We start from the raw sequence: 27541 nt of genomic DNA, 5'->3' as shown, positions 1-27541 counted from the left end.
AATGCCATAAAAGGATCCTCCCCAGTTCCTACCCTGCTGCTCATGACTTGGTTTGTGTCTACAGATTGAGCGGAAACTGTTCGAGGACACCGTGAAGACGCTGAATAATTACTACACAGAGGCAGAGAAGATCGGAGGCCAGTCCTACCTGGAGGGATGTCTGGCCTGCTCCACAGCGTACCTCATCTTCCTCTGCATGGAGACGCGCTATGAGAAGGTCAGACTGCCAATGTCAAACGTGACACATCATTATTATCTAGGACGAGGCTTAAAAGGTTATTTCTGATGTACTTTACGTAGTCAGTAAAGTAGATTGCACTTCAAACTATCTCTTCAATGCTTTAACTCAATTGTTCATCTTTCTTCTGTCTGCTAGGTGTTGAAGAAGATATCCAAGTACATTCAGGAACAGAACGAGAAGATCTTTGCCCCCAGAGGACTGCTCATCACAGACCCCATAGAAAGGGGAATGCGTGTCGTATCCTTGCTGAAGAACGTTTATGGGTGTACGTGCAGAAAAGCATTTATGGGTCATTCAATCATTGGAGGACATTAAGATGTTAAAGCTTTGGAAAAATGAACCCTTCTACTTTAGTTTTCTGTTATGTATTTGAGAAAAACAGGTAGTAAACCATCACAAAAATAGATTCGGCATGTAGATTTATATAAACATTTACGAAAAAGATAATAATTGTACTTCAAGAAATATAACTCTGTAACTGTATTTACTCACTAATGCATCCTAGCTGCAGAATGTACATGCAAGTTGGTCTCCAAGAAGGAGGGACGATGGAAATGCCATTTTAGGGGCTGTTTGAGAGCTATTTGATAGTTTCAATTATATTTTAAACCACTTTTTCTGCAACCTTCTTTTATTTTATCTAAAGACAAGTGCATGTTTTAGCATTTTGGGCATGGATCATTTAGATACATTTAGGTGGGACAGAAGATGTCCTCCAATTCTGGAACGACCCTCACACCTTGTGTTTATGAAACCACTCTCCACTGCAGACTATTGGTCCCTAACTCTCCCACCTCTCAGATAGAGATCTCCATCTATGAAGACCGGGGCTCCAGTGGCTCCAGCTCGGGGAGCAGCTCCGTGTCCGGCAGCACCGCGCGATGACCGACTACTTCCTGTCCAACCGAGTCCCCCTGATCACTCACAGACCTGGAGGCCAACTAAGGACAATGATGCTCCTCCTGACCCAACACTCACATCCCAAACCTACGCTCACACAAAGCATCCTATAGCTTTCAAGATTTCACATGCTAAAGGTGTTTAAGCTTTTAAATCACGCACTGTAGACGTTTATTTTGCATGTGCCGACTGTGGTACTGTCAGATGCAATGTGTCAATGCAAAGAAGAAAACATTGGCTAAGTATACTTTGTGTGATCGTCCCATGACCTCCCTTCCTTCCTCTTTGAAAGAAGGCAGGACCACAAACATCATACCTCAGCTGCACCACACCGGACCAAACTGGACTGAATCCAACATCAACGCTGCGCACCAGGCACCTGCTTTAAAATAAGTTATCTGTAGCTCCAGCTTAGTTTTCAGATTTGAGAAAATGTAGGTAAGACGTACAGGTATTTGAAGGCATCGTAACGTTTCGCCCCACAAGATTAATTGTACAAAAAAGCCTCCTTCACCTATGATGTAAATCACGCTGTCTGGTAGCAGATGTCAATCAGCCCGTCTATGTATATCATGTAGCAGATCTTCCATGTCTTTCACATGAAGCCTATATTTTCTTTTAGTCACATAAACAGACACGCGCAGTACTAACCCCTCGGTTTTAATGAGTAAGCCTACATTTGATTATGCAAAGATATACTGTGCATTGAATGCGGTGGTACGTAGACAAAGAATGGGTCAAAAAGTCTTCCTGAATTTTACTTAGTAGTGTTTTAAAATACACCAGTCCTTCCTTGATTTCCAAACGAACTTCCAAAGATCCAAAGCTGCCAAAAAACTGGCTCTCAAATGTGAATGTGTTTTATTTTGTTAACATTTTGTGCAAGAACAAACTTTCGTACTGCTTGTTGTTTGATACGTGGCAATGAGGTGTGTATGACTGCGTCAAATAAAAACTGTTTCATCTCAGCTGCCAGTCTTTCTTTGTTATTTCATTGTACATCTACAAAATAGTCCTTTTACTATGGCACATGTTGAGTGCTCACAGTAGGAATGTAGTAGTAATGCACATTAGTCGGGTGGTCTGACACAGAAACATCACAACTGTTACAACTGGTAATGTTTATTGTTTGACAATATATCAATGTTTTGTTAACCAAAATAATTGTAGTTTTCTTGCATGATTGCAGAGTGAACAAATAATTCATAAACATATAAAAGTGTTGATGAAAAGAAGCAAAACTTCCACAACATCTGTTGACAACCAACAACACAACTCGTGCGGTATGATCATGTCTCATCTATCTTGTTATAAATAAACGATGCATAGCTAAAACCATAGAATACACTTGGGAATCACATACACAAGTATTTTGCAAGGCTGAGACTGGATTTGCAGAAGTTATTACAGAACATGTGTTCAGTAAAAGTACACCTTTGTTCAATAATGCTTTGTCACGTTTAAAGGCTGCTCAGGATTTAATTCAAGTACTGATTTAATGTGAAATACAGTCTATAGTGCTTCTTCAGCTATGAAAAGTTAACATTTTTGCTGTAGAAATGGTCTGAAGAACATTCTAGTGATCATGCTTCCAACATGCTGCATGCACTAAATACAGATTAGAGAGGCCCTAGAAGATTAGAAGTTGTTTTGAAAGGCTAAAATCCCAAAGTTCCCTCCAGAGTGAGTCTCTCTCACACACTCCCCCTCGGCCTGAAATGCCTCCATTGGACTCCTTTGTTTACTTAGCATCGTGACATCACTATGTAACACGCTTCTATTGGCTAGCGCTCCAAAACAATGTACGTGATAGTCTAAGGGGCAGGACAATCTATGAGCGGTTGACCAATCACAACAGAGCCGGCCAGCTAACCAATCAGAGCAGACTGGGCTCTGGTTTCAGACAGAGGGTGAAAAGAGGTGCTGCAGCACAGGGAGTAAGAGAAAAATAAAGAGCTTTTTTGAACATTAAAGCATGGAGACATGTCACAGTAGAGGCACAACATACAAATATGAACCTGAAAAAAAGCATAATATGTCCTCTTTAAACCCTTGCTAATTGTATTTACTAAGTTTTGGTCAGGAACATTCATTCATGTTTGCTAGATATGCTACACTGCACTACTTTCAGCTGAGTAAGGGGCACAATACTGGCCTCAGTTTTAATTCTTCACTTACAGCATTTAAAGACTATTGCAGCACACCAGAGCAAACAGGAAATGCCCAAACTGCTGGGTATCCAGATTCTAGGATATGCATACTGATAAAACAGACCCACTGTTAGTGCATGTCTCAGGAAGTCGTTTAGGAAATGCTTAGTACAGACTAGTGTTTTACTGTATCATCATTACCCTGAAGACTACCATCCTCTGAGATCTGACAGAGCAGAGAGCACCATGACACACTGTAGGAAAACTGTCTCAAAACAGGAGGCTTCAAACATGGAGACAGAGGTAGATCGGAAGCCATCGTAAAATGGAGCCAAGGCTGCATGGGTGGAGGGACAGAACAGGGGATGAGAAGAAGACAATGGTAGAGGAAAACAAACAAAGGCAGACATCAGAATAAGAAAACACTGACAAGACAAAGGTTGAAACATGAAGGAGATGGCAAGGTGTGAAACAAGAAGAGGAGAGGTGCAAACCGGAGAATAATTGAATATCTTTCCTTCAAAAAGCTTAACTTTTGTTGTTAGTTCTTGTCAGTCTTTGTCATCCACAGAGTTCATGTCTTGTTCATATTTGATAATCTTCAGATGGCAGCTGGTGTTAGTGAAATGTAAAAAATGGGGATGCAAAACAAATTGAGTGGGGATGCAATATGTGATATGTGATGACCATCAGTTTCATCCTTTTTTTTGATTTTCATTTTTGGGAAATAATTAACATTAAAATGCATCATGTTGTGTATTTAAATAACCCATTCATTAAATGTAGGGTATTCTAACCCTTACTCACTCAAAAAAGAAATGATAATCTGACCATATTGATTTGGAGTAATTTATTTAGGGAGTTTGCCAATGCGCATTAAAAATAACAAGCATAAGCATGCAGTAGCTGTAACAGTTCAAGGGAGAAATAAGAAAGTCTTAAAAATACTCATAAAGTAAAGGAAATCACAAGGCCCAGGGATTTTTAGAGACTGTCCTCACACACCTGTAAAACAATAAACATGAAATAAAAAATGTAAGCCACTATATTTAAAAAGGACTGATTTAAAGTTTTTCTTTCTTACCTGCACAGCGGCCATTCTGGACAGAAAAGCCTTTCCCACACTGAACAAGATAAGAAAGACATTCATTGGTTTTCAAAAAATATATGTTTATTCATTAATTTAGCAGACAAAGGGCATACAATTATTTTAGAACATAGGAGGCTTTGTGTTGTCTACTATAGTTTGTGGTGAACATTTTTTGAAGCGCCTACCACCGAGTGCCTAGGACATTACCGGTGTTCCTCATAATTCATGCCGTGGGTCCGATCTGCGTACCTGTGTGTCATTGGCAAGCAGAGACGATTCCCCTTCTTTGGGAAAAGCTACTTCCACCACTGAGTTCATTTCTCCAGGCTGAAGGGTTCGAGAGATGGAGCTGCCGTCAGGCCAGGAGACTTCCAGCACTGTCACCTCATCAGTTCCTGGGATGCATGGGTCAAAAGTAAAACACTGAGCATCACTGAAGAGAAAAATGTATGTCTGTGTGTAAGTACAACATGGGATTACATCTTGAAGGAATAGCTTATAAATATTTGCTGGGAGTTAGATGAAAAGATCGACCACTGAAGCTGGAGCCAGGAGGTCATTAGCTTAGCATAACGAGTTTAAGCAGAGTAAACAGCTGGCTTAATTAATCCATAGTTAACACAGACTCTTATCACTTTGAGGTTGTGAGGTAACAAGAATATAAGTTATACGGCAATACATAATGTGTTGATTTTGAAATGATTGTCCCTATAAAACCAAAAATGGTTGTTTCTGTTTCTTTCCAGATTTAACAAACAAAATACATGTAAATTAATGGCTTGAGGGGTTCACATAGGTGCATTTTTAACCTTGGACATCGCCAGGCCAGGACTGCACTGGGTACAGAGTTGCTAGTGAAAAAATTGTGTAACAGGTTGAAAAATATTTTGATAGAAACTCACAGGCACGGCGAAACATTTAAATCCGCAAATATTAGTATAAGTATTAACACCTTCCATGATGATTGTTTTATAATGAAACCTGAGAATGTGCTTGCTATCCTGGCATCAAGAGACTTTTTGTGAGTTAGATCACTGAATCAAGAATAGGAACTCAACTTAAACCAGGAAAAAAAAAAATAACTTCAAATTCATTAGCTGTGTAGTGTGGGGGTTTAAACACAGCTTGAGGCCAACTCGATTAGCAGGGGTCGGGTCTGGGTTTGACTTGGTGATAATTACAAGTCATAGCTCGGTACCAGTTCTGTGCAGGTGGGGGATTGAAAAACTGAACCCATGCAGGATAAGATGACTTTAAATTAAGTTATATATATATACAGTGGGCAAAAAAGTATTTAGTCAGCCACCAATTGTGCAAGTTCTCCCACTTAAAAAGATGAGAGGCCTGTAATTTTCATCCTAGGTACACTTCAACTATGAGAGACAAAATGGGGGGAAAGAATCCAGGAAATCACATTGTAGGATTTTTAATGAATGAATTGGTAAATTCCTCTGTAAAATAAGTATTTGGCCACCTACAAACAAACAAGATTTCTGGCTCTCACAGACCTGTAACTTCTTCTTTAAGAGCGTCCTTTGTCCTCCACTTGTTAACTGTATTAATGGCACCTGTTTGAACTCGTTATCAGTATAAAAGACACCTGCCCACAACCTCAAACAGTCACACTCCAAACTCCACTATGGCCAAGACCAAAGAGCTGTCAAAGGACACCAGAAACAAAATTGTAAACCTGCACCAGGCTGGGAAGACTGAATCTGCAATAGGTAAGCAGCTTGGTGTGAAGAAATCAACTGTGGGAGCAATTATTAGAAAATGGAAGACATACAAGACCACTGATAATCTCCCTCGATCTGGGGCTCCACGCAAGATCTCACCCCGTGGGGTCAAAATGATCACAAGAACGGTGAGCAAAAATCCCAGAACCACACGGGGGGACCTAGTCAATGACCTGCAGAGAGCTGGGACCAAAGTAACAAAGGCTACCATCAGTAACACACTACGCCGCCAGGGACTCAAATCCTGCAGTGCCAGACGTGTCCCCCTGCTTAAGCCAGTACATGTCCAGGCCCGTCTGAAGTTTGCTAGAGAGCATTTAGATGATCCAGAAGAGGATTGGGAGAATGTCATATGGTCAGATAAAACCAAAATAGAACTTTTTGGTAAAAACTCAACTAGACGTGTTTGGAGGAGAAAGAATGCTGAGTTGCATCCAAAGAACACCATACCTACTGTGAAACATGGGGGTGGAAACATCATGCTTTGGGGCTGTTTTTCTGCAAAGGGACCAGGACGACTGATCCGTGTAAAGGAAAGAATGAATGGGGCCATGTATCGTGAGATTTTGAGTGACAACCTCCTTCCATCAGCAAGGGCATTGAAGATGAAACGTGGCTGGGTCTTTCAGCATGACAATGATCCCAAACACACCGCCCGGGCAACGAAGGAGTGGCTTCGTAAGAAGCATTTCAAGGTCCTGGAGTGGCCTAGCCAGTCTCCAGATCTCAACCCCATAGAAAATCTTTGGAGGGAGTTGAAAGTCCGTGTTGCCCAGCGACAGCCCCAAAACATCACTGCTCTAGAGGAGATCTGCATGGAGGAATGGGCCAAAATACCAGCAACAGTGTGTGAAAACCTTGTGAAGACTTACAGAAAACGTTTGACCTCTGTCATTGCCAACAAAGGGTATATAACAAAGTATTGAGATTAACTTTTGTTATTGACCAAATACTTATTTTCCACCATAATTTGCAAATAAATTCTTTAAAAATCAGACAATGTGATTTTCTGGATCTTTTTTTTTTCTCATTCTGTCTCTCATAGTTGAGGTATACCTAGGATGGAAATTACAGGCCTCTCTCATCTTTTTAAGTGGGATTACTTGCACAATTGGTGGCTGACTAAATACTTTTTTGCCCCACTGTATATATATATATATATATATATATGTGTAATTGGTATACAAGATATATTTGAGTGTCACGTTGTCTCCAGAGTCTGTGAGTTATAAAGTGCTAAAGGAGTTTACCTAATCCAAAGTGTGCGACAGGCTCCATCTCACACAGGTACCCTGATCCTCCGTCAATGATGCGTGTGTGAGCTCCACTCTGACGGGTGAAGGCTGTCACCTTGGCTCCCCGCGCAAAAGAGCCAAACTGCGTGCGAGGGATGACTCGCAGCCAGTTGTTGGATGAGCCCTGATGAAGTGGGACAGTTCAGGTTGAGGATCATTCAGGCTCAGCAACTATTACCAAACACACACTCACACAGATACACACCTGCGTGACCTTGAAGACAGAGATTGGTTGCTGGACACTCTCTCCATGTGCCAGCAGCAGGTCCAGCTGTCCATCCCCATCCAAGTCTGTGACGGTGCCACCTGTCCAAACCCAGCAGAGCCTTTACTGCGCTGACCTACATAACAACCTCACTGTGACGTTTAACCGACAGCTGTGTCTCTGTAAATCTCCTCCAATCGGAGAGGTAGCAGAGGTGTATTCACTTCAGGTTAAGACATTCTGAGAATAAATCAAAATGAAAATATGTTGTCCAGTGTACTCTGGTCTGAGGTGTAGCTGACCTGTTCCCCGGCCCTGTGGCTCTGCAGCATCTCCCACATTAAGCTCAGAGATCAAAGGGTCGGCATCGGCTCTCCTTGACACCCTGCATAGAAACACAACATTTATTTAAGATGTTTAAATAGTGTATGCTTCTTTATTGGGCTTGGGGTTAATACTGAATAGTCACCTGAACAGCCTGTTAGGGGCGTTGCCTCTATAAGCAATATTGTTGAAAAACACCTCCAGCTCCTTGTCATTGTCAAAGTCAGCAGCGATGACTGTGCGAATAGGCGAGGGAGCTGCAAATCCTCCAGAGGCTATGTTCTGCACAAGCAAATACTTTAAAGTCTTGCTTTATCAATTTTATTTTAACTTTTCCTTTCTCTCCTTCCTTACCCTGAATTTAGAGTCGCTGCCCTGCAGGTAAAGTCTGTGGGGGCCGTTCCAGTTGCCATACACGATGTCCGTCTTTCCATCTCCATTGAAGTCAGCGAGTGCTACTCCTCTGCCATGCTGGCTACGGTCCTCCACACCTCCAGAGGTTGACAAAAGGTTGAAAGCTTTATTGCTGGGAAACTTCTGCCCCAGGCCCAACTAACAGCCCCAACGAGTGGGGTTTGGAAGTTGCCAACATTGGCGACTCCTAGTGTTAGTTTTAAAGAAGACACCCTGGAAGACAATACATTTTGGTACGTGACATAACCTTATTTAAGTATCAAATACCTGGATGGTCTCACAGTGTTTAAACAATAAACAGACATGTGTGTTGCTCTGTGTGGCTGTAGTAAGGTATAGCATTGCATTGGGCTAAACACTCACACGGTTCTATGTTTACCATGGTTACTGTCTTATTTAGTTAATCAAATATGCTAATTAGAAAAACAGCAAAAAAGCTGAGGCTGATGGGAAGCGCATCAGTTTTTCAAATATTGTGTAATATTTATATAATAATGAACAGATGCCCTTTTTATGACAATCCATTAAAAAGTGTTATCAAGCCAAGAGAGACTTACACTTCAATACCTACAGAAACGCTATTCCTGACTATACCCTACTGTTTGATACTCACCAGCCTGGGTGGCCATATTCACAAAAGTCCCGTCTCCATTATTCTTAAACAGGAAGTTAGGTCCATTCTCATTGTCACAGAACACGTCCGACTTCGACTGGCTCAGGATTGGTCCGACCACCACACCACGGCCACCTGCGTAACGATCAAAAAATTAATGTTTCAGCTGATTTAGGACACAAAACATCCCAGACTTCACCTCTCTAACCTGACTCCTGACCTGTGAGCTTGTTGACCCCGGCCTCTGCAGCCACATCAGACAGAGCGATGATGCCCTTGGAGACATCACTAGCAGCCTCGTCCATTTCTAAGAGAGAGTGGGGACCGACGCTGCCACTGGCGTAGTTGGCCACATAGATTGAGTAACGGCCGGTTCCCTGCAGAGAAAAGATATGAGGTATTACGGAAGAATTTGAGAATAATTGAGACAAAATGTGGAATAAAAGAGATCAGATTGAGGGACTTGTTAATGCCATTTACTAACCTTTCTGTCTACACATGCAACCGAACGTCCTGCCATGTGATTAGCGACACCACGGAGCACATTGAGCTCGTCCCCAAGAAGATCTTCAAAGCGACCATTCCGAAATTTGAACAGTTTATCTGAATAAGTTGCCCGTCCTGCATTAAAAAAAAGTCAGTTATCGCGGGGAGTCTTTCAGATACTGGTAATCACCTTCTGGATACATGATGAAGACATAACATAAGAATGTGCTATTCACCAGAGTAGGCATTGTTTGTGTTGAGGAAGTAGATCTCCTCACGCCCATCTCCATCCACATCACAGGCTGTAACTCCGATAGCATTTCCTGCTCGGTCCCTCAGGGCATAGTATGGAGAGCTGCTGTCATCAATAGCAATGTTTACCAGCCTGTTTAGAGTGCGATCGTACTTTAGCACCAGGTTGGGCCCATCGTACCTGAGGGAAAACATCACACAAAATAGTTTTGTACATATAAGAATGTCTATGCCATTTGGAAACGGCCCTCCACAAATTCAAAGTATAATGGAATATTTCCCACAAATGAAACTTGTGCTCGTCTTATATTGTACTTCTTACAAATATATGTAAACAAATATTGCACAGTAGTATTCATGTGTTAAGGTTGTTTTTTTCATAAGGCATTTTTAAGTATCAAGCATAATATACCTACATTTGATTGATTTTGCTAACTTATAACTGAACTTAAGAGGTAAGATACCTCTAGCGAGTGGCCCTGCCCTTCGTATATTTTTCTGTATGTGGCCCTCTGTGAAAAAAATGTTGGACACCCCTGGTCTATGCAGTGTAAGGAACATAGGAAACAGCTAACCCTTTTCACACTCACCCTGCAACGACCACCTCCAGGTCGCCATCCCCATCCACGTCCGTAACAGCCATTCCATAGTTGAGTTGTGTGGGATTGTGCAGACTGTCAGGAGGAAGCATTGTCTGTGTTACAACCTGCAGCATGGGCTCAGAGCTCTGGGTGTGGCACTGATGCCAGACTCCAGCCAGGAGGAGCAACAAACCTGAACGCCACATCACTGCAACGGGAACACAGAGTTATTGTACTTTTACATGTATGATGCATGCAGACGATGAAAAAGTCTTATGCTTAAAGCAGGACAGCCTCAATGATGATGAGCTAATATCATATTTAGAAACACTGTGCATGAGTTAGGGCTAAACAATTTATAATAAATATATCTAATTGCAAATATGTTGTCTGATATTCCAGTTTTATAAATCAGTTTTAACTTGAAAGCCTTTATATAAGATGATTGTAGAATGAGATCCACCATACATTTAAACCTGAATCATCTCTACAGTAAGCATGCTCTTCGTAAGATCAACATTTTTGTCACAGGGTTAGAGAATCTGCACACAGGTATATTAACCCTCTGTTCTTATGGACATGTTTGTGTTATTCATACTTGATTTTCGTTAAAAACGCAAAGGCCGTCTTACCTGCACCGTCAGGGTGAAGAGAGGGAGATTATCAGACTCCGCAGCAGCGATGTGAGGGCACTGGGCCGTGATTGTTATATCATTTGTTATTAACTGTTCAATTCCCACCTTACACAACGTCTGCTTATAACATGTACCAGCTTAAGTTGTGTAACACAAAGACGATTGGCCAATCAGCGAAGACTTGTGGGCCTTATTAGAAAGTTGACCAATAGCTGATCTGGGTTTCTGTGAGAATGTATGTGGAAGGCGGAAGTCGTGTGTTTGCAGGCGCTGTTAAATCAAAACATTACTTTACGGTACTGAAATAATAATTTCAACCGACAGCACATAAACATTGTCTTTCTGTGGAGAAATCTTGATTATAAAAACAATGCATGTTGTGATTTAAAAAACAAATACGATAGTACAAAGGCGTGCTCTTCTCTCAGAGTGTTTTAGCTGCAGAGGCAGAGAAATTACACTATATCCCAAAATCCTTTGCGCTCTCCTACGCTTGCGTCACCTGTGCGACGAAAATCTGAAGCTAAACAAACCAAACCCGGGTAAGACAAATGAGCAACCGTTATTTTAAGAATTCTCCCTGGAATGTATTTATTAAAAATAAATGAACACAATCCTATTTTAATGTATGCTGATACTAACTGAATGGTTGTGCCCTCAATGAACACATCTTTCTACCTCAGCGAGGGGAAGATTAGTTAGCTAAAGCGGTAAGCTAATAGCTAATAGCATTGTCATGGTTTTATATGCGTTTAGCAAGATTTTAGACTATTTTCCGGGGGGAGTTAACTAGTTCACGTAGGTTGGTTAAAATAACATTCATATTGTTAATAAACAAATTCAAGACCAGTTTAGAAATGTTAACGGTTAAAGCAGACCGATTTTCACTGCATTGTCTCTTCCTCTGTTTCCTTTGATCATCCAGGTGTTTTTAACGTAATTCAATAATGGAGTTGGAACAAGCGAAAGAAGACTCTACTGCAGCCCAGCCAACACCCGCACCCCCCGCCCCGTCTAAGAAGACAGGACAAGCTCAGAACGTCCCCAAGCAACGACTCCCTGGAGCCAAAGATAAGGCACAGCCTCAGGGAGAAGTAAAACCAAGACCCAGGCCCCGCTACACAGACAAGGCAAGGAAAAACGCCAAGAATAAGAAGGACAAGGCTGGAGCAGATAAGGGAGCTGCTACTGGGGGAGAAGGTGAGGCCCAGAATGGAGATCCTGAGGTAAAGGCAGAGGAGGATACAGAGGTTAATGGGCAGCTTGACCCAACCGATGTGGAGGCCAAACTTACCTTACGGCTGGAAGCAGCTGCCATTGAAGAGGAAGAAGAAGGGGAAGAGGAGAGTTGGGACACCTTGTTCAATGATGAAGGAGATTGCCTTGATCAGCATCTTTCAGAAGAGGTGAGAGCTTGGGCTTGGTGATTCAAATATGGAAAAAGTAAAAATAACCAGAAGAACCTTCCCCACAATTCAGAAACACACATTTTTTATAATACACTTATCCCCTTGTTGTTTACCTCTTCTCCCTCCTGTTCTCATCTCACTTTCCTCACTTTCCTCACTTCTCCAGCTGGCTGTGAAGCAAGGTAGAAAGAAGAAGTCCGTCCAGGAGGCCAGGTTTGATTACTACAACATGGACAAAGATGCCGAAGATGACATCGACCTCACTGACGACGAACTTGCTAACATTGTAGAGATCTACGAGTTCCCTGCTGAGTTTAGAACCGAGGACCTTCTCAAGTTATTTCAGGACTACTCGTATGTATAATTCTTATATCTATTACTGAGAAAGTTGAGAGCCTACATGTTCCAGGATGCATTGCATTGCAGATACTAATGCAGAGCCAAAACATATTGTAGCCAAGCAACACCTATTGTATGCAGGTAATAACAAAAGTAAATCATAAAAACATGGTAATCTGGTCCAGTGAGAACCCAATCTACAACAACTCTTTCTTGAGAGGATGCGAAAGAAGGTCTCCAACCCACGTCCTTTTAAAATTCATGCATAGTAAAAAAACATGAGCAACAGCATCCAAAATAAACCAGCACACGGCAGCTTCTGTAGGGCGTGATCATTACTTTCCAGCTGCAGAATCGGCCTCTCCGCTGCAAATAGCCAATATTCCACCTTGCATCAAACTACGTCACTATCAAAGGACAATGCAGGAATAGGAATAACATCAGACAGTAATACACACTAAAGAACGTATTGCTTTCATCAACTACATTCACCTTTTAAACACTAATTAGACATCCACATAAAACGTGTCAATGTTCTATTTAAAGATTCACATTGGAAGCCTGACTAAACCACTAAATGGACTCATTGAATGTGGCTTCCCTGGCATATTTTTTTTTAATCTTCCTGTGGTTTTTGTAACAGTCTATATCAGGGGTGTCAGAATCTGGCCTGCGACCTAATTTTATGTGGCCCGCAAGAGCTTGCAAAGAATATAATAGCAAATATTCAACAATTACATTGTATTGTATTACAATTATTTGCCCTAGACTTCGGCTTTCAGACGTGGTTATTTAGGAAGATATTACCAGAACTGATAATAATCCAATGCAGGGCCAACAATGTAATATAATACATTATTTAATATATATTATATATTTACATATGTATATTTATATATAATACAAAAATTACAACCGGCCCTTTGAGTGCAACCACAATGCTGATGTGGCCCGGGATGAAATTTAGTTTGACACCCCTGGTCTATGTTGTCTGACCTTTTCTTACTATGTCTTTCAGACAAAGAGGTTTTGACATCCAGTGGATTGATGAATCAAGTGCTCTTGGCCTCTTCTCAAGCCCCATAGCAGGTAAGCGAAGCACGTCGTCACATGTAAGAGACATTTGGGAGGGGAGTACCTAAAATAAGAAATCCTCTGCAGTAAATATGATTGTTGTGAGGCTTTACCCAATAGGAGAAAATATGTTCAATTAAGTGTATCAGTGGACCCTTATGGAACGACTCAACATTATTTAAATTAATAATAAGTATGGGATAACTGCTGAGCGAATAAATTGTATTGCGAGTTCTATTAGGTTACACAGTTAACTGATAAACGTGCTTTTTAAAAATGGTGTTTCATTTTTTTTCTCTCAATTTTCAGCTCGGGAAGCTTTAAGAACCAAACATCCACTGATGAAGCTGCGACCTCTCTCCAAATGCTCCCCCGCCACTAAAGCCAAAGCTCGTAGCTGCTCAGGTACAAAAAGCGTCTCCAGTTCAGCTCAGATCATCCTCTGTAGCTCACTTAGTTAGATACACAACCTCATTATTCTTTATTCTTCCCATCCTCAGACTACCTCCTGCCTGCTAAAGAGAGACCTCAGACAAGTGCCGCACTGGCGCGAAGGATGGTGATCGGTGCCCTCGGTGTGAAGAGCAACCTGACGGAGGAAAAGCGTGAGGCAGAGAAGAAGAAGCTCCAGGAGGCCAAAGGTGCTACATTTACAGTGATAGTTGAGATGTTATTAAAGGGAAGATGTACTGTGGTCAGCAGTGCTTTTAAAGGACTGTTCTCTATAGATGAGAGCAACCCATACAATATTTTCACTCTACGTCAGGGCCACGCCCCTTTTTGGGTGAAAACACTTGCCGTCATTTGACTGGCGGTAAATACAGATTCCGAAGTTTTCTCCAATCACATCAAACATTTGAGAAAACATTGCATATTTTCATCTTACAATGTCAGGTCAGGCAAAGAATTACACCATTTCCTTGGAGATCGATTTCGATTTATGGTTTAATTTATGTGACAAGGGGATCGTTGTCCTGTCACTCTGCTGGTGGATGAACTTAATCTGATATGGGCTTGTCAGTGTTTTATATTTAAATGCAGGATCTACAGTCACTACTTTGCCTTTGATCATTACAACCGTTTACTTTGATGCTAGATGTTAACCTCATTAGCATTATAATGTAGTTGTTCTGAAGTGTTTCACATAGCCATACAGGTATTGACCAACCGGGTCCCATTGGTTACGATCTAGTCCTATCTGTGGAGGCCTGAAGAAACAGATGTTTTCTTTTATCATATTTTTAACGAAGTAAAAGTAAAGAAAATGTTAACTTTGGATCTGTTTGGTTGTTTGACGTGCACTACATGACACGGCAGCTTTAAGGGATGATGAAACTATTGATTTCCGCTTGGCGCCGATGCCTTGTTTTCACCGGAAAGTGGGTGGGCTGTAACTGTGCCAGGAAGTGAGGTAGCCCTGCTCTCATCTATAGTAGAGTAAATGATCCTCATCCTATTGGGCTGTTTCTAATGCGAAAAATAGGTTTAATATCTGAGTATGAAGCACGGTGTCAGTAAGAAAGAACCTTGGTTACCAGTCACTCTATGAAGAGATATAAAGTCCTTACCTAGCGGTCCTAGTCTTTGCATCACAAGATTTCCACCACAAGTGGGAGCTATTTTCATACTTTACTTAAGAAAATGGAGATTGATGCCAAGAGAGGTTGCTCTCGGCCCACTGCTGTGCTCATCATAACAAGTCTATAATCAGAACAGCAGCCATTTCCCTTCTGAGATGGAACATAAGTATATAGGCCCAGAAAACCACGAATGTCCACGGAAGAGCCAGTCGGGACGTATAGAAACTAAAAAAAGATCTAATTTGTTCGTCCCATACTGTGCTCTTTATGTAAGATTACAACAGGCACAGTGAATGTAAGACGTGCATCGTGTGCTGAACATTGTGTCCTGGGAAAGGATGCCACGTATGGTCTTATTCAGAGATTAATTCACAGCCGGCTCCTCGGCCTGCCTCAGCGCCTCACTGCCCTGCATGTGGTGAAGACATTGATACAAATATAGAGCAACAAATAAACAAAGTCTTGTTTAGGTAAGAGCTTCCGCTGATTGATGTGTTGAACTGTGTCTCTGTGATTTATCTTTTCAGAACAAAAGCGCATGGCAGCCAAGCAGAAGGAAGATGCCTGGGAGGGGAAGTGATTGGATGGGAAAACTACCGTTTTATTTTTGTTTTGTTTTTGATTCCTTGATACAGCAGAGACTAAAGTCTTCTCTGTTTCTTCTCCTGCTCTGTTTTCGACAACTGGCCACTCCTTCCTACCGCCACACTTTCCAGAAATGGATTCCCACCATGTTTTCCTTCTTTCTGGCTTTAGTCCTTTAAAAAACTGTTACCAAACATCTCTTCATCCTCAATCTGTTTGGCTGCAGTGTTACATCAGCCTTTATGTTCATTCTTTGTTGGGACTGTTGCCTCAGTGCCATGGCTGGGGCTAACACAAATAACAATGTTTTTTTAAATCATATTTCTTGACATTGTATCCAAAGTCTGTAGTGAACCATCAAGTCTAATCCAATTTAATAATGTTTGTTTTAATATAGAATTATGTTAACGTTTTTTTTTAAAGATGAACCAAGTAAATGAACTTGTAAACGTGAGGGAAACAAATACAGTTTGAAGGTCCTGTATTAAAGTGACATTAGACAACATTATTGCTTCAACTCTTCTTTGTGACATATTTTTTGTTTAAAGCAAAATGTAATGGCCGAAGAATAACACCATAACAAAATAGCTCACAATATATTTTGCCAGTAAAACAGAGTCCACACTCACGGTGGGAAGTCTACTTGACAAAAGAGCCTTGTAGACGGGAGGTACGAAGAAGGAGGGTGGTTAAAAAACATTATTTTTACTAAGCTAGATCGTTAAAAAAACCTGCTAACTTCTTTATATTACTCTATGTTTTACTCTGCCTTAATCATTGCACTGAGATCAGGGTTTGTATTTCTTAGGGGATTCTTCAAAAAAGCCAAGCTGCTAGTGATAGTCATGTTGCTCGCAATCCATAAAACAAGGTGAGTGGTCTTGTTCATATAAAATCAGATGATACAAAATATATCATCTTAGTCTCTGTTTAATATCTCTAGCCAATCATGAGGATACTGTAAATCTCTATTTGAAGATATTGTTGAGAATAGACTGTAAAAACTTTTGTTGAAGACCTGTTAGCTTGTCTTATTCATTATTTTCCGAGAAGTGAAAACCCCCCAACAAACCTGCTGCTTTCTTCCAGTTTCATGGCTGTTCTGCTTCCTTAATCTATAAGGTGTACATGTTTGTTTTAATACATTTTCAACAAGCAGAACTAATGATAGTACGCGTGTCATTAAGTCTGAAGAACAAATTAAAAGATGATTCGTTGACGGACAGTGAAGTTAAAAATAAGAAAAGGGTTTTTTGGTTTATTTTTTGATGTGAAAGCTTTGAGTGTTCAAGCTTTCCAGGAGTCTCACCTCATCCAAGTTTAATGTGTTTTCAAAGTGCATTTCATCATGGCAACATTCACAATGCACAAACAATTGTTTTTTAACGCGTTTACGTTAAGAAGTATTGGGTGTTAATGTGTTAAAATATACTAACATTTTAGTTAAATGTGTTGAACAAGGTTAGTCGCATCCTGTTTTGTTCATGTTCTTGCTCCAGTTGTAGTATACAATTATCATTTAGTTACTAAAATGTTGCAATATTACGGTTTATAACAACTCCTTCAAATTGCTTTAGAGGAACATTAGTTGTCAATCTAACAATGCACATTACTCGTTGTTTCTGGAAAGCTGAGATATGGACTTTTTACTAGTGAGAGACTATGTTACCTAACTCGGAGTTGGCTTTCATAACTCAGCTTCCTGAAACACACACATCCAGGCTCAGGAGACGTTTGCGACAGCTGGAGGCAGCGGCGGCCTACTCCGAGGCTTCACCCAGCCAACCACAGACCACGTGACCCAGTGCCTCTTTTACCTCAGCTAATAATTAACTCTCTCTTTTTTTGCAGAACGGGCTGTACATTTGCCATTTGTTTTACTGCAAATTATTTCTACTTTATATAAACTTCAAAATTAAATCTGTTGACTTTAAGTGGATATGTTCACCTGGCAATTCAACACATCCGCCTGCACTCTCACATTGGTATATTTGTATACGTCAATGCAGTTCATTGCAGTTTACTGCTGTAAAGAACCTTGTTTGTGTACTGGTTGAGATCGTAAACTGAGGATGACTACGTGCCACGTGGCTCATACAGGGCTAATTAAAGTGGAGGAGTCACCGCTACAGGTTCAGATTTGTACATGACCGACGTATAAACATGAATTGAAGTTAAATACAACTTTTGCAAATATTTATATTTTTTTCTTGTTTTTCTCCCTTGTTTCCAATGATGTAGTTGTGGAGCAAAATCATTATAAGTGATGGATGTATGTTGCACATCACATACTCATGCATTATTTGGTTTGATGACAATTACATTTAAAATATATTTTAAGTGTTCTCTCTAGTGTTGTGATATATTACATGCTGGTTCTGCTTTTTTTAATTAAGCGCTTAGGTCTAATGTCTGGTCGCAGTGCACACATAATTTAAGTGTGGAATAAAACCAAGTGTGGACAAATGTTCATAGCGAGTTTGCCAGAACAGAAGTGGACCTCCCTGTGCTGTGTTGTTCTTGCATCTGAGCTACATATACAGATTGTAGCTGCTCTGTACCATCAGAGCCCTGCCTATAATCTCCTTCTTTACTGTGACTTCACGAGGGGGTGATGTACCGCAGAGCAGCCTGCTGGGTGCCTTGCACACAATCATTAGATTAACTCCTCAAGCACAAACCACAACTGAGCAAGTGCCAACACTGCCCTGGAACTTGCTGCATGTCATGGATCAAATCAAAAGTGCGTCATGGTCCAAATGAAGGAATAATCTGATGTCCCACCACAATAGAAGACAATGGTGGTGGTTTTTCCAGCATTAAATACTAAACATATTTTAGATCAGTAAGTCTTCTTAGAATTCAGAGCTTTCCTTCTAATGACACACACATTGATGACAACCTGAGTAATTGTAGTGATAGTATGATTGGCATAATTGCATTCACAACAACAACTCATACAAATAACAGAAGTACTTCTGTCATGATAATAAACGCATTTTTCCTCTTACATATGGAATCTCATTTAAACATAGGCTACTGTAGAAAAAGTCTTAAAAGGCTATACTTGGTTTGGTCGGAACAAGCCTTCAGGAAGAACGGCAGTCTTTGAAGCCAGTTTTCAGCAACACCGAGGAAATATGACTTCCTGGTCGGTCAAGGGATGCCATTATTTAGGTAAATCTACTCACCCTATCACAATCTTGAATAGCACACATTTAAATAATTATGTTTTTAACGTTTTTGAACTGACTCATAAACAAATTCAGTAAAGATTTTGTTGTGCTCCCTTTGTGCCCGTTCTTGAGGTGCTGGTGAGTGAGGTTAAAGTAAATGCTAGAGCATGGAAGACTCGGGTATTTTTAACACTTGGCTTCATGCGCCACTGAGCAACTTTTATAGGAATGAACAAGGTTGTGCCTATGACACTGCATCCAGTTCTGTTTATATATTTGAATATGACTAGCAGTTTATGATAGCTAATGTTAGCTAATATTAGCTAAGTTTGGTATGTTTTCCGTATAAAGACCGTTAATACGGTTTGCTTACTTTGTGAGTGCTCTCCATATGTGCTTCTGTTTAAAAAGCAAAGCATGTTAGCTAAATGCAAAAGTATAGCATGTTAGCTAAATGCAAAAGCATAGCATGTGAGACAGTCATTTAGCGTTTAGCATTATCCACTACCACTGAGTGATAGCTGTAGTTATCACCTTAAAGAAAACACTACTAAGAGCAGCCAGCTCTTCACATTTTACTAAAAATACTATTTTTTAAAACGTTCTTTATGTACTTTGTATAACTTATTTGATTCTATGTCCTTTTACTGATATAAAGTTACATCCTACTTCCCATAAAAAGGGGAAAATAGGAGCAAAGTGAGTGACATATAAAGTATAGCCTATGTAATGGTACAATGGGCAGCTGGGAGAGTTTCCACAGTGTTTGTATGTGTTCATCAGTGGGAATGAGGTTGGAAACAGTCATAAAATACGGGTTAGCACAGGCTTCCTGGGAAAAGATGTGAAACACACTCATTGTTGAAGGTACAAACGTTTTACTGTAGATGTTTTTTTTAAATGTTTATGAAAGAAGCAAAACAAATCTATGTTCTGTTGGGATCTTTAAACTTGCATAAGGCTCTGAAGCCTTCTGAACTGCTGTTAGGGACAACGTGAGATAATTATTTACCATTGAGTCAGCAGAATAAGGGAATCTATTTAGCTAATTTCTAAAAATGTTCTGCAGAAACTGTAACATTAACTAGTATCTTTGTTCTGCCTTCGTAAACTCTGTAGTCAAATAATCATGCCTCGAATAACCAGTTTGTCAATTTGACGTTTATTCTTTCACTACCATTATCAAGTACTGTACGGTTAAAGGCGCAATACTGTGGAACATCCCATCTGATGTTACCGATGTTAAACAGGTAAAAAACAAACAATTGAACATACTTGTCCTGGTAAAATGACATTTACAAAACACAGCCACACAGGGACAAGTTTCAGCTCAAGTACATTACAATTCTACATAAATTAGAGACCTAAAGAACAATATTCCAAAGAAGTAATATAAAACTGTACATGACAATACATTTGCAATACATTACAATATTTATTCAAATAAGGCGAAATAGCACCATGAAACAAAAAAGTGATTTAAAAAAACAAAAACCACACAGTTGTGACAGTAAATACTGCATTAGTAATGTGAACAGTGAAAGCACAGGAAGCATGTACAGAGTTTTGTCGTTACCTGGTTTGATATTATATAAAGGACAGCCTGGCGGTTTACTGTAAAGGTTAAGGACGTGTTGTTCTCATATGGCTTGATGGCATACCTTTCTAAACTGTGGTTATGTTTTGATCAAGGTAATTAAACTCGTTACAAAATTCAAACAAGGTCAAATACAATTGTAAACTAGTCTATGTTTGTCATGGTGAGATGGTTCTTGTGCCTTCTTTGGTCTTTATCTACTTTTTTCTTTTCCTCTTTCTATATGTCTCCTTTAATTTCATTGACCTTCAAACAGGAACAGATGACAATCAGTAACAGGATCCTTATTGGTCATTTTTTCATGTAGTCTCTCCCATAACATCCCAGTTTCCCACCATCCACTCTCACCTTATCTTTCTATTAACTGGCATGTCATTGTCATTTCACCTACTTCCACTGACATGTTGAAGTGTGGTGAGCACTGTTATTATGTACTTAAATATGCTTGTTCCTTATTCACAGGAAGTTGTTGGAGATCTGACGTTGATGGTCAAACAAGTCCTCCGCCTCGGGGCTGTAAGCATCGCCTGATGAAAACACACAGAGGAGAGAAGTTGAGTACAAAGCAACAAATATGGAAAGTATTGATACATGGACTGCATCTATGTCTTCTTCACACCGTACCTGCATGGCATCCAAACATGTAAACTCGAGCTCCATCGTACTTGCACCGACAGCGCATCACGTTGTTCTGGAAATCAGACTCAGCCATGTCTAAGGAAGGGTTAACCTCCACCTGTAAAAGAAAATATAGTAGAGATAAACTCCTGGATGACTCAAGTCTGTCATCCTACTCACAATAGTGTACCTGTACCAAACTACTAAGTATGTTTTTTCATCACAAGATAGCTTTCAACTGACAACATACAAATGAACCACGTGCAGAGGCAGTAAAGGCATCACAGAACTGTTGCATTTCCCTCTACGCTGAGGATACCTTGTTATATACAGTAAGTCTCTTCAAAGCATATACAATACTAGATTTTAAAGGCATCTCTATATACTATTAATTGGTCAGAATCCAAACAAATGCCCTTCAATACTGCAAACAAAAGCATAAACCTTCCATCTCAATTTACCGACAATGATTCCTTCACCCATCAGGGGAAAACAATTAGATAGACCATTAACATTTTTGAAAATGTTTACAATAACGTTTCTAGTATCAACATGTATCTCTGCAGAGTTGAACAATTAAAGTCAAATATTTTACCATGCATTAATTTCCTATCAATGTACTTTTGATATCTATGTTGTAATCCAAACCTGGCTATATATCTCCTAAAATAACAGTTTCTGATTTTTTTGAAGAGGTGCTTATTTGCTCTTTTAAGAAGATTATTGACAATCCAATTTCTGTATCTTGAATATTAAGAGATTGCTAAGTTAGTGTAACATGAGGACTGGTTGTCTAACCTTCTATCTAACTCTCAACACTGTAAGGGTGGTGTGATGGCCTATTTATGAAGTAAAGGAACAAAGATACACTTTATTTCAGAGTTTTTTTTCACGTGGCCAACTGCAAAGCCACAGGATTATTGTTCTCTCCTTTTCTATATGGCTCATGATGTATAAATTAGGGGTTCAAGTGATGCATGACATCACTTTCCACTGTTATCTCCCTGCAGAGATGCACATGACAGTTTTGGGTTTGGATGTAAGAAGCAGCCTATCATTAGGCTGTAGCCATGGTTGGTTGCTATGGTTTGTTGTTTTCCACCCTGTCTGCCTGCCTGCCATATATAAGAAAAGCACCCAAATGAACTTTCCTGATGCACACATCAAACAGATAACATGACCACAGATTTAAAAAAGCAACCCTGTCTCATTTTTTTTTACTTACAGTTAAAATGTTGTGGCTCCAATTATATATTCACAGAGAAAGATTTAGGAGTATAGATATTCATGATAATTATTCTTTTTAATTACATTTTCAGCCTTATTCGCCACCAAGGAGTGCATATATTTATTAATATTGCATGTAGAGAGCAGCTAATAATTTCAGCATATATTTTGTAGTCCTGATGTAAAATGTACTGGGTGGCAGTTCATGCCATTTTAAAAGCTCTTGTAATAATGTAAAACAAAGGGCCCGCGGCCTGTTTTACAGAACAATGAAAGTGAGGTTGTGCAGCTGATTTTTAAATGAAGTAGCAATCAGGAGCAATCTTTCTGAGGTGGACGTGACTCATTGTTTTAAATGTATGGTACTATAAATGGCAATTCTTGGTAAAGACTCAAAGAAACACCCAGCTGCATCTCACTTCTTACACACATTTATGAGAAACTCAACTACTGTTGAACCGCGAACCCAACCACAAAGTGCTGCTGGGCCACGTCGTCGTGACAACAGTGGATCTCTGCTTTATGACTTGTGTGTGGTTTTATCTTTCAAGACGGGCTCTTCACATGTATAGAGAGTAGAGACAGACCCGTCCTGTATGTCATTTACACACACGCACATGTTAGTCACACGTAAACATCTTGATTGTATGCAAACACATAATAAGAAACTGTAAACATCACTTTGCTGCAACCAAGCTGCCGTGAAAAAATAGAACAAATGACAGAGAAACGGGACAGATGAGTAGGTCACCGCAGCAGATTGGATGTCTCTTAAAAACAGACGAGAGATGTAACAAACTCCGCTTTCAAACAGAAAACTCACTCTGTACAAATGTAAAGTGCTGACAGAGCAGTCCCACTGGGAATTGGTCTAATAGCAGGTCTACTTTCTATATAAATCCAGACTAAATTCACTTTCCTTAAATACGCACACACCCTTAAAACGACATACATACTGTACACCTGAATGGTACAGCAGCCAAGAGCCGTTGATCCCAAATTATAGTCTTTTATCAGAGCTTTTATCTCATGTGCCGCTTCAGATGTTGAAACACCAACTCGGCTTTTTTTCTCGCTTTCACGCCCGACCTAAAAGGTTATGTAAGCTACTGAAATGATGTGATTTCACCATGAAGATTGAAAGGGGGATTCTGTCTTACTCTGCAATTTTATCGGTTAACAATTACCCAACAGAATAAGGTGAATCTTGTGTTTTGAAGATGTTCCTTTATTTGTTCAAAACCAAGCGTTCTTACCTGGAAGATGTATTCACCAGGTCGTATGTCTGTGACGTCGATCCACTGGCAGTCGATATCGTGGCGGTATGTGTCCCAGCAGCCAACTGAGATACCCTGCTGTCCCATGTTATAGCAGGAGTACCGCTTGTGTATTCCTTGTAGAGAAAGAAAAGTTAGAAACACATTAGGCGAGTAAAAAAGAGAAGGCTAAGTGGTGTAAATCTCCTTTGCTGCCAGTGGCTGTGGATTTTAATTTCTACCACAAGCCTGAAATTAAAACAAAATTATTACAAAACCAGATCTTTCTTGGGCACAATGGATAGAAAGGCTCTTAACTGCGTAAAGCTTGTCTGGGCCAAGATGATTTTGGGCTTGGCCTCTGATCCTACAGCTTGTCGCTTACTTTGAATGCTTATTATAGGATTTCAGCGTTTCACTTTTATGTATTCTTGATTCTCTTGTTTGTCATGATTCTGGTTTCCTTTGTTTCCAGCTTTTCCCTTGGGAAGCAGATTTACAGTAAGTTACATTAACCTGTAATTATGTCTCACCTTCAGGGCAGTATGTGTCCTCCAGACAGAAGCTGGCCTTATGACCTTCGGCGACCTTGGTCCCGTTGAGCGTCAGCAGGTCATAGTGGGTGAACACTTCAATGCTGTGGTAATGCCTAAGGAATTGGATCAGGGTGAAATGATTAAAAAGAAATGTGTTAATGTGTTCCTGTTTTGGTTTACACCTATGAGAAAACAAACCTGTGAGAACAATCCCTGAGTTTCATCTAAAAATAGAGCAACCATAAATCCTTTCACGTTGTTGTGAAGGCGTCAAACAGACACGAGCAACAATTGTAAACACACAAGTGGGCTTAGGGATATCAGTTTGGTGTTGCTCTCATCACAAAACCATTCCCAGAACAGACGGTACCAAAAGTCAAACCATGTGTCTGCTGGTGGTTGAGGTCGTGATCGGGCTGCGGCGGGGATAGACACAGAGCTGTGCCTCTCGTCTTTGAGACAGAACCACAACCGCTGAGATAAGAAGCCAGGCACCTCTGAGCGTAGCAGCTGACCGGGTGAGGAGGATGCTTATTGTAAACATAATTTAAGGGGATGAAAGATTGTCTTTTGCTGTATTTAATAGCATGCTTTTATGTATGTCTGGTCATATACAAAATGTCACTGCGCTTGCTGCTGAATCTTACATTTCCATTCATGCAGTCATTACATGTTTTTACATCTGGTAGCTTCTTTTTTCTTGTGCCACCTTATAATAGTGTTTAGTCCTGTGCCATGGGGGAGGTTATGTTGCCTTTGATGTCCAACCAAACCCTGCAGCAGCTAAAATCACAACATCGTCACATCTGTAAAATGAACGGCTCTTGGTTGAAATGAAAACCTTAAAAGCTCCTCTAAATAACACAGCAGCTTGGAACAAAATCTGTAAATGTCAGCTTCACTCTTACCTGTGACACTGGTGCCATGTCCAGCTCTCTCTGGTGGCCTTAGGCCTGAAGTCGGCGCGGCCCATGTTCATGATGCGGGAGGAGAAGCGCAGCAGGCGGCGATGTCCGTAGGGCCAGGTCATTCGGGCGGCAGAGGACGACAGGCAGTTCTCCTCATTGGCGCAGGTCAGCAGGTGGAGGGGGCGGTCCTCCAGATAGGCCGTCTCCTGGACCAGCTGAGCATCCAGGACCAGGTCGGGAGCAGCTGCAGGGCGAGGGTCACAGTTAAAAGAAAATGTATAGATATTTTTGTCTTTTACTCCATTCATCTTTGTCAAAAAATTACATCTGCTCTACTCACAATGTGACTCAATGGCTGACTGTCAAAAATACAGCCTTTAAGGAATACTTTCCCTCCCAAAATGACCATTTATTTATGTACCAGGAACTCAAACAGTATTATCTTTATTTCTTGAATTAACTTGAATCAAACACAAGTTAAAAAACAGATAAAGGCCTTGATGAATTTAATAAACTTTTGACTCATTCTGAAAAGCAGACTCACTTTCTACACATGTGACTCCTGCGGCCTTGCCGTCTCCTCCTCTGGGACAGTAGACATTTGTGTTCCTGCGACAATGCTGGATGGACATCTCATTGCCGATGCAGTGAGTTCCACTCAGAATCACCTCGCCGGCATCTGCAGAGCCAGGCCAGTACCAGGTCTCCTGCACACACACATAGAAGAGATTCACACATACAATCATTAAAGAAAATAGCAGCCTCTGCTATAAACAAAGAAACCCCATAAGAACTATCAGTGCACATTATCACATTTTACACTCTTTTACACAATTTTAAGACTGCCTGTTAAATGTTCCCGGCAGCCCCCCTCAAAACACACTCATGCTGCCCTTTCCATTCAGTTCTATTTTCAGTTTGTTTGCTCAGTGAATTTCTCCCGGATTTTTCTTGGCCTCACTTTCCCTCTTTTATTTTCAGTGCGCTGGAAGTGGACGTTTGTGAAGCCTTTAATTACCTCAGGCCTCTGTAATAACACAGCACAGTCACAAACAGCAGGACACAGAGAGAGGAAGAGAGAGAGAGGGAGGGAGAATGGAATATAGGAGCACAGAGAACAAACGCTTCAAGGTCGAAAGAGGATGAAGCAAAAAAACATCAACATGTTTATTTCTGTTGTTTACCTGAAGAGCAGTGGAAGCGAAGCCCAGGCCGAGCTGTCGACAGACCATCATGGCCTCGTTGATGCCCCAGTTCTCACTGCAGACGGAGCCCCAGCGCTTCACCCCTCCGACCTCCATCAGCACCTCCACACGGCCCTCAGATGGCTCTCTGCCTCCTGCCAGACGCACCTGAAGGTGATGAGTAGAACATGTTTTCTTGTCAGTCTGTAAACACTGCTAACACTGTGGTAAGCAAAGTACTCAAAAGCAGTATTACCACACTGTAGAAATACACTGTTACAAGTAAAAGTCTGCATTTAATATTTTACTTAAGTATGATATAAAAATATTAGAATAGAAATGTACTAAAAGTACTAATTCTGAGTGATGGCCATTTCAGAATAATATAAAATATATTCTTGAATGATAGTTTTGATCGGAAAGAACGTAAACCATACATATTGCTGGGTAGCTTCTGAATTTTAAAAAGGGATCAATACAAATTATAATAATACACGATACATTATTTGTTGATTATATTTTGGTATAAAGTGGGGGGAAATGGTAATACTCAGGCTGTTTTTGTGTGTTTCTTACCGAGGCTTGCATGCCAGTGTTAGGCACGTTGCAGCGCACCGCTACATCCTGAGTGTGTTTGCAGGTATAGAGAGGCACCTCTCTGTAGGTACACTCAGTAATGGACTTCTCCCGGCCTGTACACTGCACACTGTTCATGTGGATGGGTCCGGTACCTACAGGAGAAAGGGCGTGGAATTCATTCATTCACATGTGTCTCACCAACCATCGGCCATTTGCAAGAAGACAGGCTACACACACACACACACACACAGGGTACATAAAAGACTATAAACCTGATGGCTCTGTACCCACAGATGTCCACAGAGAGGGATTAAAAGCCCAGACATGATGGGGTCCTCTGATGTGGCTCTGAAACTGAGCATAGCCAGGGAGTTCTCTGTTTAAATTACCGTACAGTCTGCGCTACACACTGCATAGCAGGGCCACACTTTACAGACCAAAATAGATACCTAAAAGGCAAAATAGAGGAAATCTTTGATCACATCTAGGTTTGCGTCGGTGTGTGAGGCCCATGCTAAAGCCCTATAATTTGGCCTTAAATAGCTAATGAT

At 40.7% G+C, this 27541-nt stretch overlaps 4 protein-coding genes and 1 long non-coding RNA gene across 9 annotated transcripts in view; 3 read left to right on the top strand and 2 right to left on the bottom strand.

The window, feature by feature from the left end:
- The window catches only part of golga7ba (golgin A7 family, member Ba), a 4762-nt gene extending 2098 nt beyond the window's left edge, over window positions 1-2664 (top strand). Inside the window, exons 3-6 of one of the 2 annotated variants that reach the window (XR_013806863.1) lie at window positions 65-217; window positions 377-478; window positions 1043-1278; window positions 1437-2664. Coding sequence is in view for 1 of the 2 variants with exons in the window: in XM_079673105.1 (XP_079529231.1) it covers window positions 65-217; window positions 377-478; window positions 1043-1126 (339 nt within the window). In the remaining variant the exon portion in view is untranslated. Of the gene's footprint in view, window positions 1-64; window positions 218-376; window positions 479-1042 lie in introns of both variants that reach the window. The other variant, XM_079673105.1, reaches the window with a different exon arrangement.
- A 1462-nt stretch (window positions 2665-4126) lies between these two features.
- Window positions 4127-11071, bottom strand: crtac1a (cartilage acidic protein 1a). The gene is made up of 14 exons (XM_079673082.1): window positions 10920-11071; window positions 10297-10495; window positions 9691-9887; window positions 9453-9589; window positions 9189-9345; window positions 8969-9103; window positions 8296-8432; window positions 8087-8223; window positions 7920-8002; window positions 7618-7718; window positions 7368-7536; window positions 4631-4776; window positions 4376-4415; window positions 4127-4296 (listed from the first exon to the last, which is right to left on the bottom strand). The coding sequence occupies exons 2-14, from the start codon at window positions 10491-10493 to the stop codon at window positions 4289-4291; spliced, it is 1644 nt and encodes a 547-aa protein (XP_079529208.1). The 5' UTR covers window positions 10494-10495; window positions 10920-11071; the 3' UTR covers window positions 4127-4288.
- Window positions 11072-11312: 241 nt separating this feature from the next.
- On the top strand, window positions 11313-16414 carry r3hcc1l (R3H domain and coiled-coil containing 1-like). Its single transcript, XM_079673095.1, has 7 exons — window positions 11313-11464; window positions 11848-12328; window positions 12498-12685; window positions 13689-13759; window positions 14054-14149; window positions 14245-14385; window positions 15852-16414. Exons 2-7 carry the CDS (start codon window positions 11870-11872, stop codon window positions 15902-15904), a joined length of 1008 nt encoding a protein of 335 aa, XP_079529221.1. The 5' UTR covers window positions 11313-11464; window positions 11848-11869; the 3' UTR covers window positions 15905-16414.
- Window positions 16415-18973: 2559 nt separating this feature from the next.
- The window catches only part of LOC307029975, a 27874-nt gene continuing 19306 nt past the window's right edge, over window positions 18974-27541 (top strand). For 2 of the 3 annotated variants that reach the window (XR_013805460.1, XR_013805461.1), the window contains exons 1-3: window positions 18974-19086; window positions 21145-21235; window positions 26418-26585. This is a non-coding gene — a long non-coding RNA (uncharacterized lncRNA). Of the gene's footprint in view, window positions 19087-21144; window positions 21236-23926; window positions 24285-26417; window positions 26586-27541 lie in introns of those variants that run through there. The other variant, XR_013805462.1, reaches the window with a different exon arrangement.
- The window catches only part of LOC307029957 (lysyl oxidase homolog 4-like), a 19806-nt gene continuing 12491 nt past the window's right edge, over window positions 20227-27541 (bottom strand). For both annotated transcript variants that reach the window (XM_079666148.1, XM_079666149.1), the window contains 8 exons: window positions 26988-27142; window positions 26412-26579; window positions 25772-25934; window positions 25228-25471; window positions 24317-24432; window positions 23784-23920; window positions 21307-21418; window positions 20227-21209 (listed from right to left, as the gene is read on the bottom strand). In XM_079666148.1, the coding sequence (XP_079522274.1) occupies window positions 21139-21209; window positions 21307-21418; window positions 23784-23920; window positions 24317-24432; window positions 25228-25471; window positions 25772-25934; window positions 26412-26579; window positions 26988-27142 (1166 nt within the window). In that variant the 3' untranslated portion in view covers window positions 20227-21138. The remainder of the gene's footprint in view (window positions 21210-21306; window positions 21419-23783; window positions 23921-24316; window positions 24433-25227; window positions 25472-25771; window positions 25935-26411; window positions 26580-26987; window positions 27143-27541) is intronic.

This window comes from Notothenia rossii (assembly GCF_949606895.1).
Source record: "Notothenia rossii genome assembly, chromosome: 1".
In the NCBI taxonomy this organism is placed as follows: Eukaryota; Metazoa; Chordata; class Actinopteri; order Perciformes; family Nototheniidae; genus Notothenia; species Notothenia rossii.
Note: the sequence above shows the minus strand (reverse complement) of the source record. Positions and strands in the feature narration are given on the sequence as shown.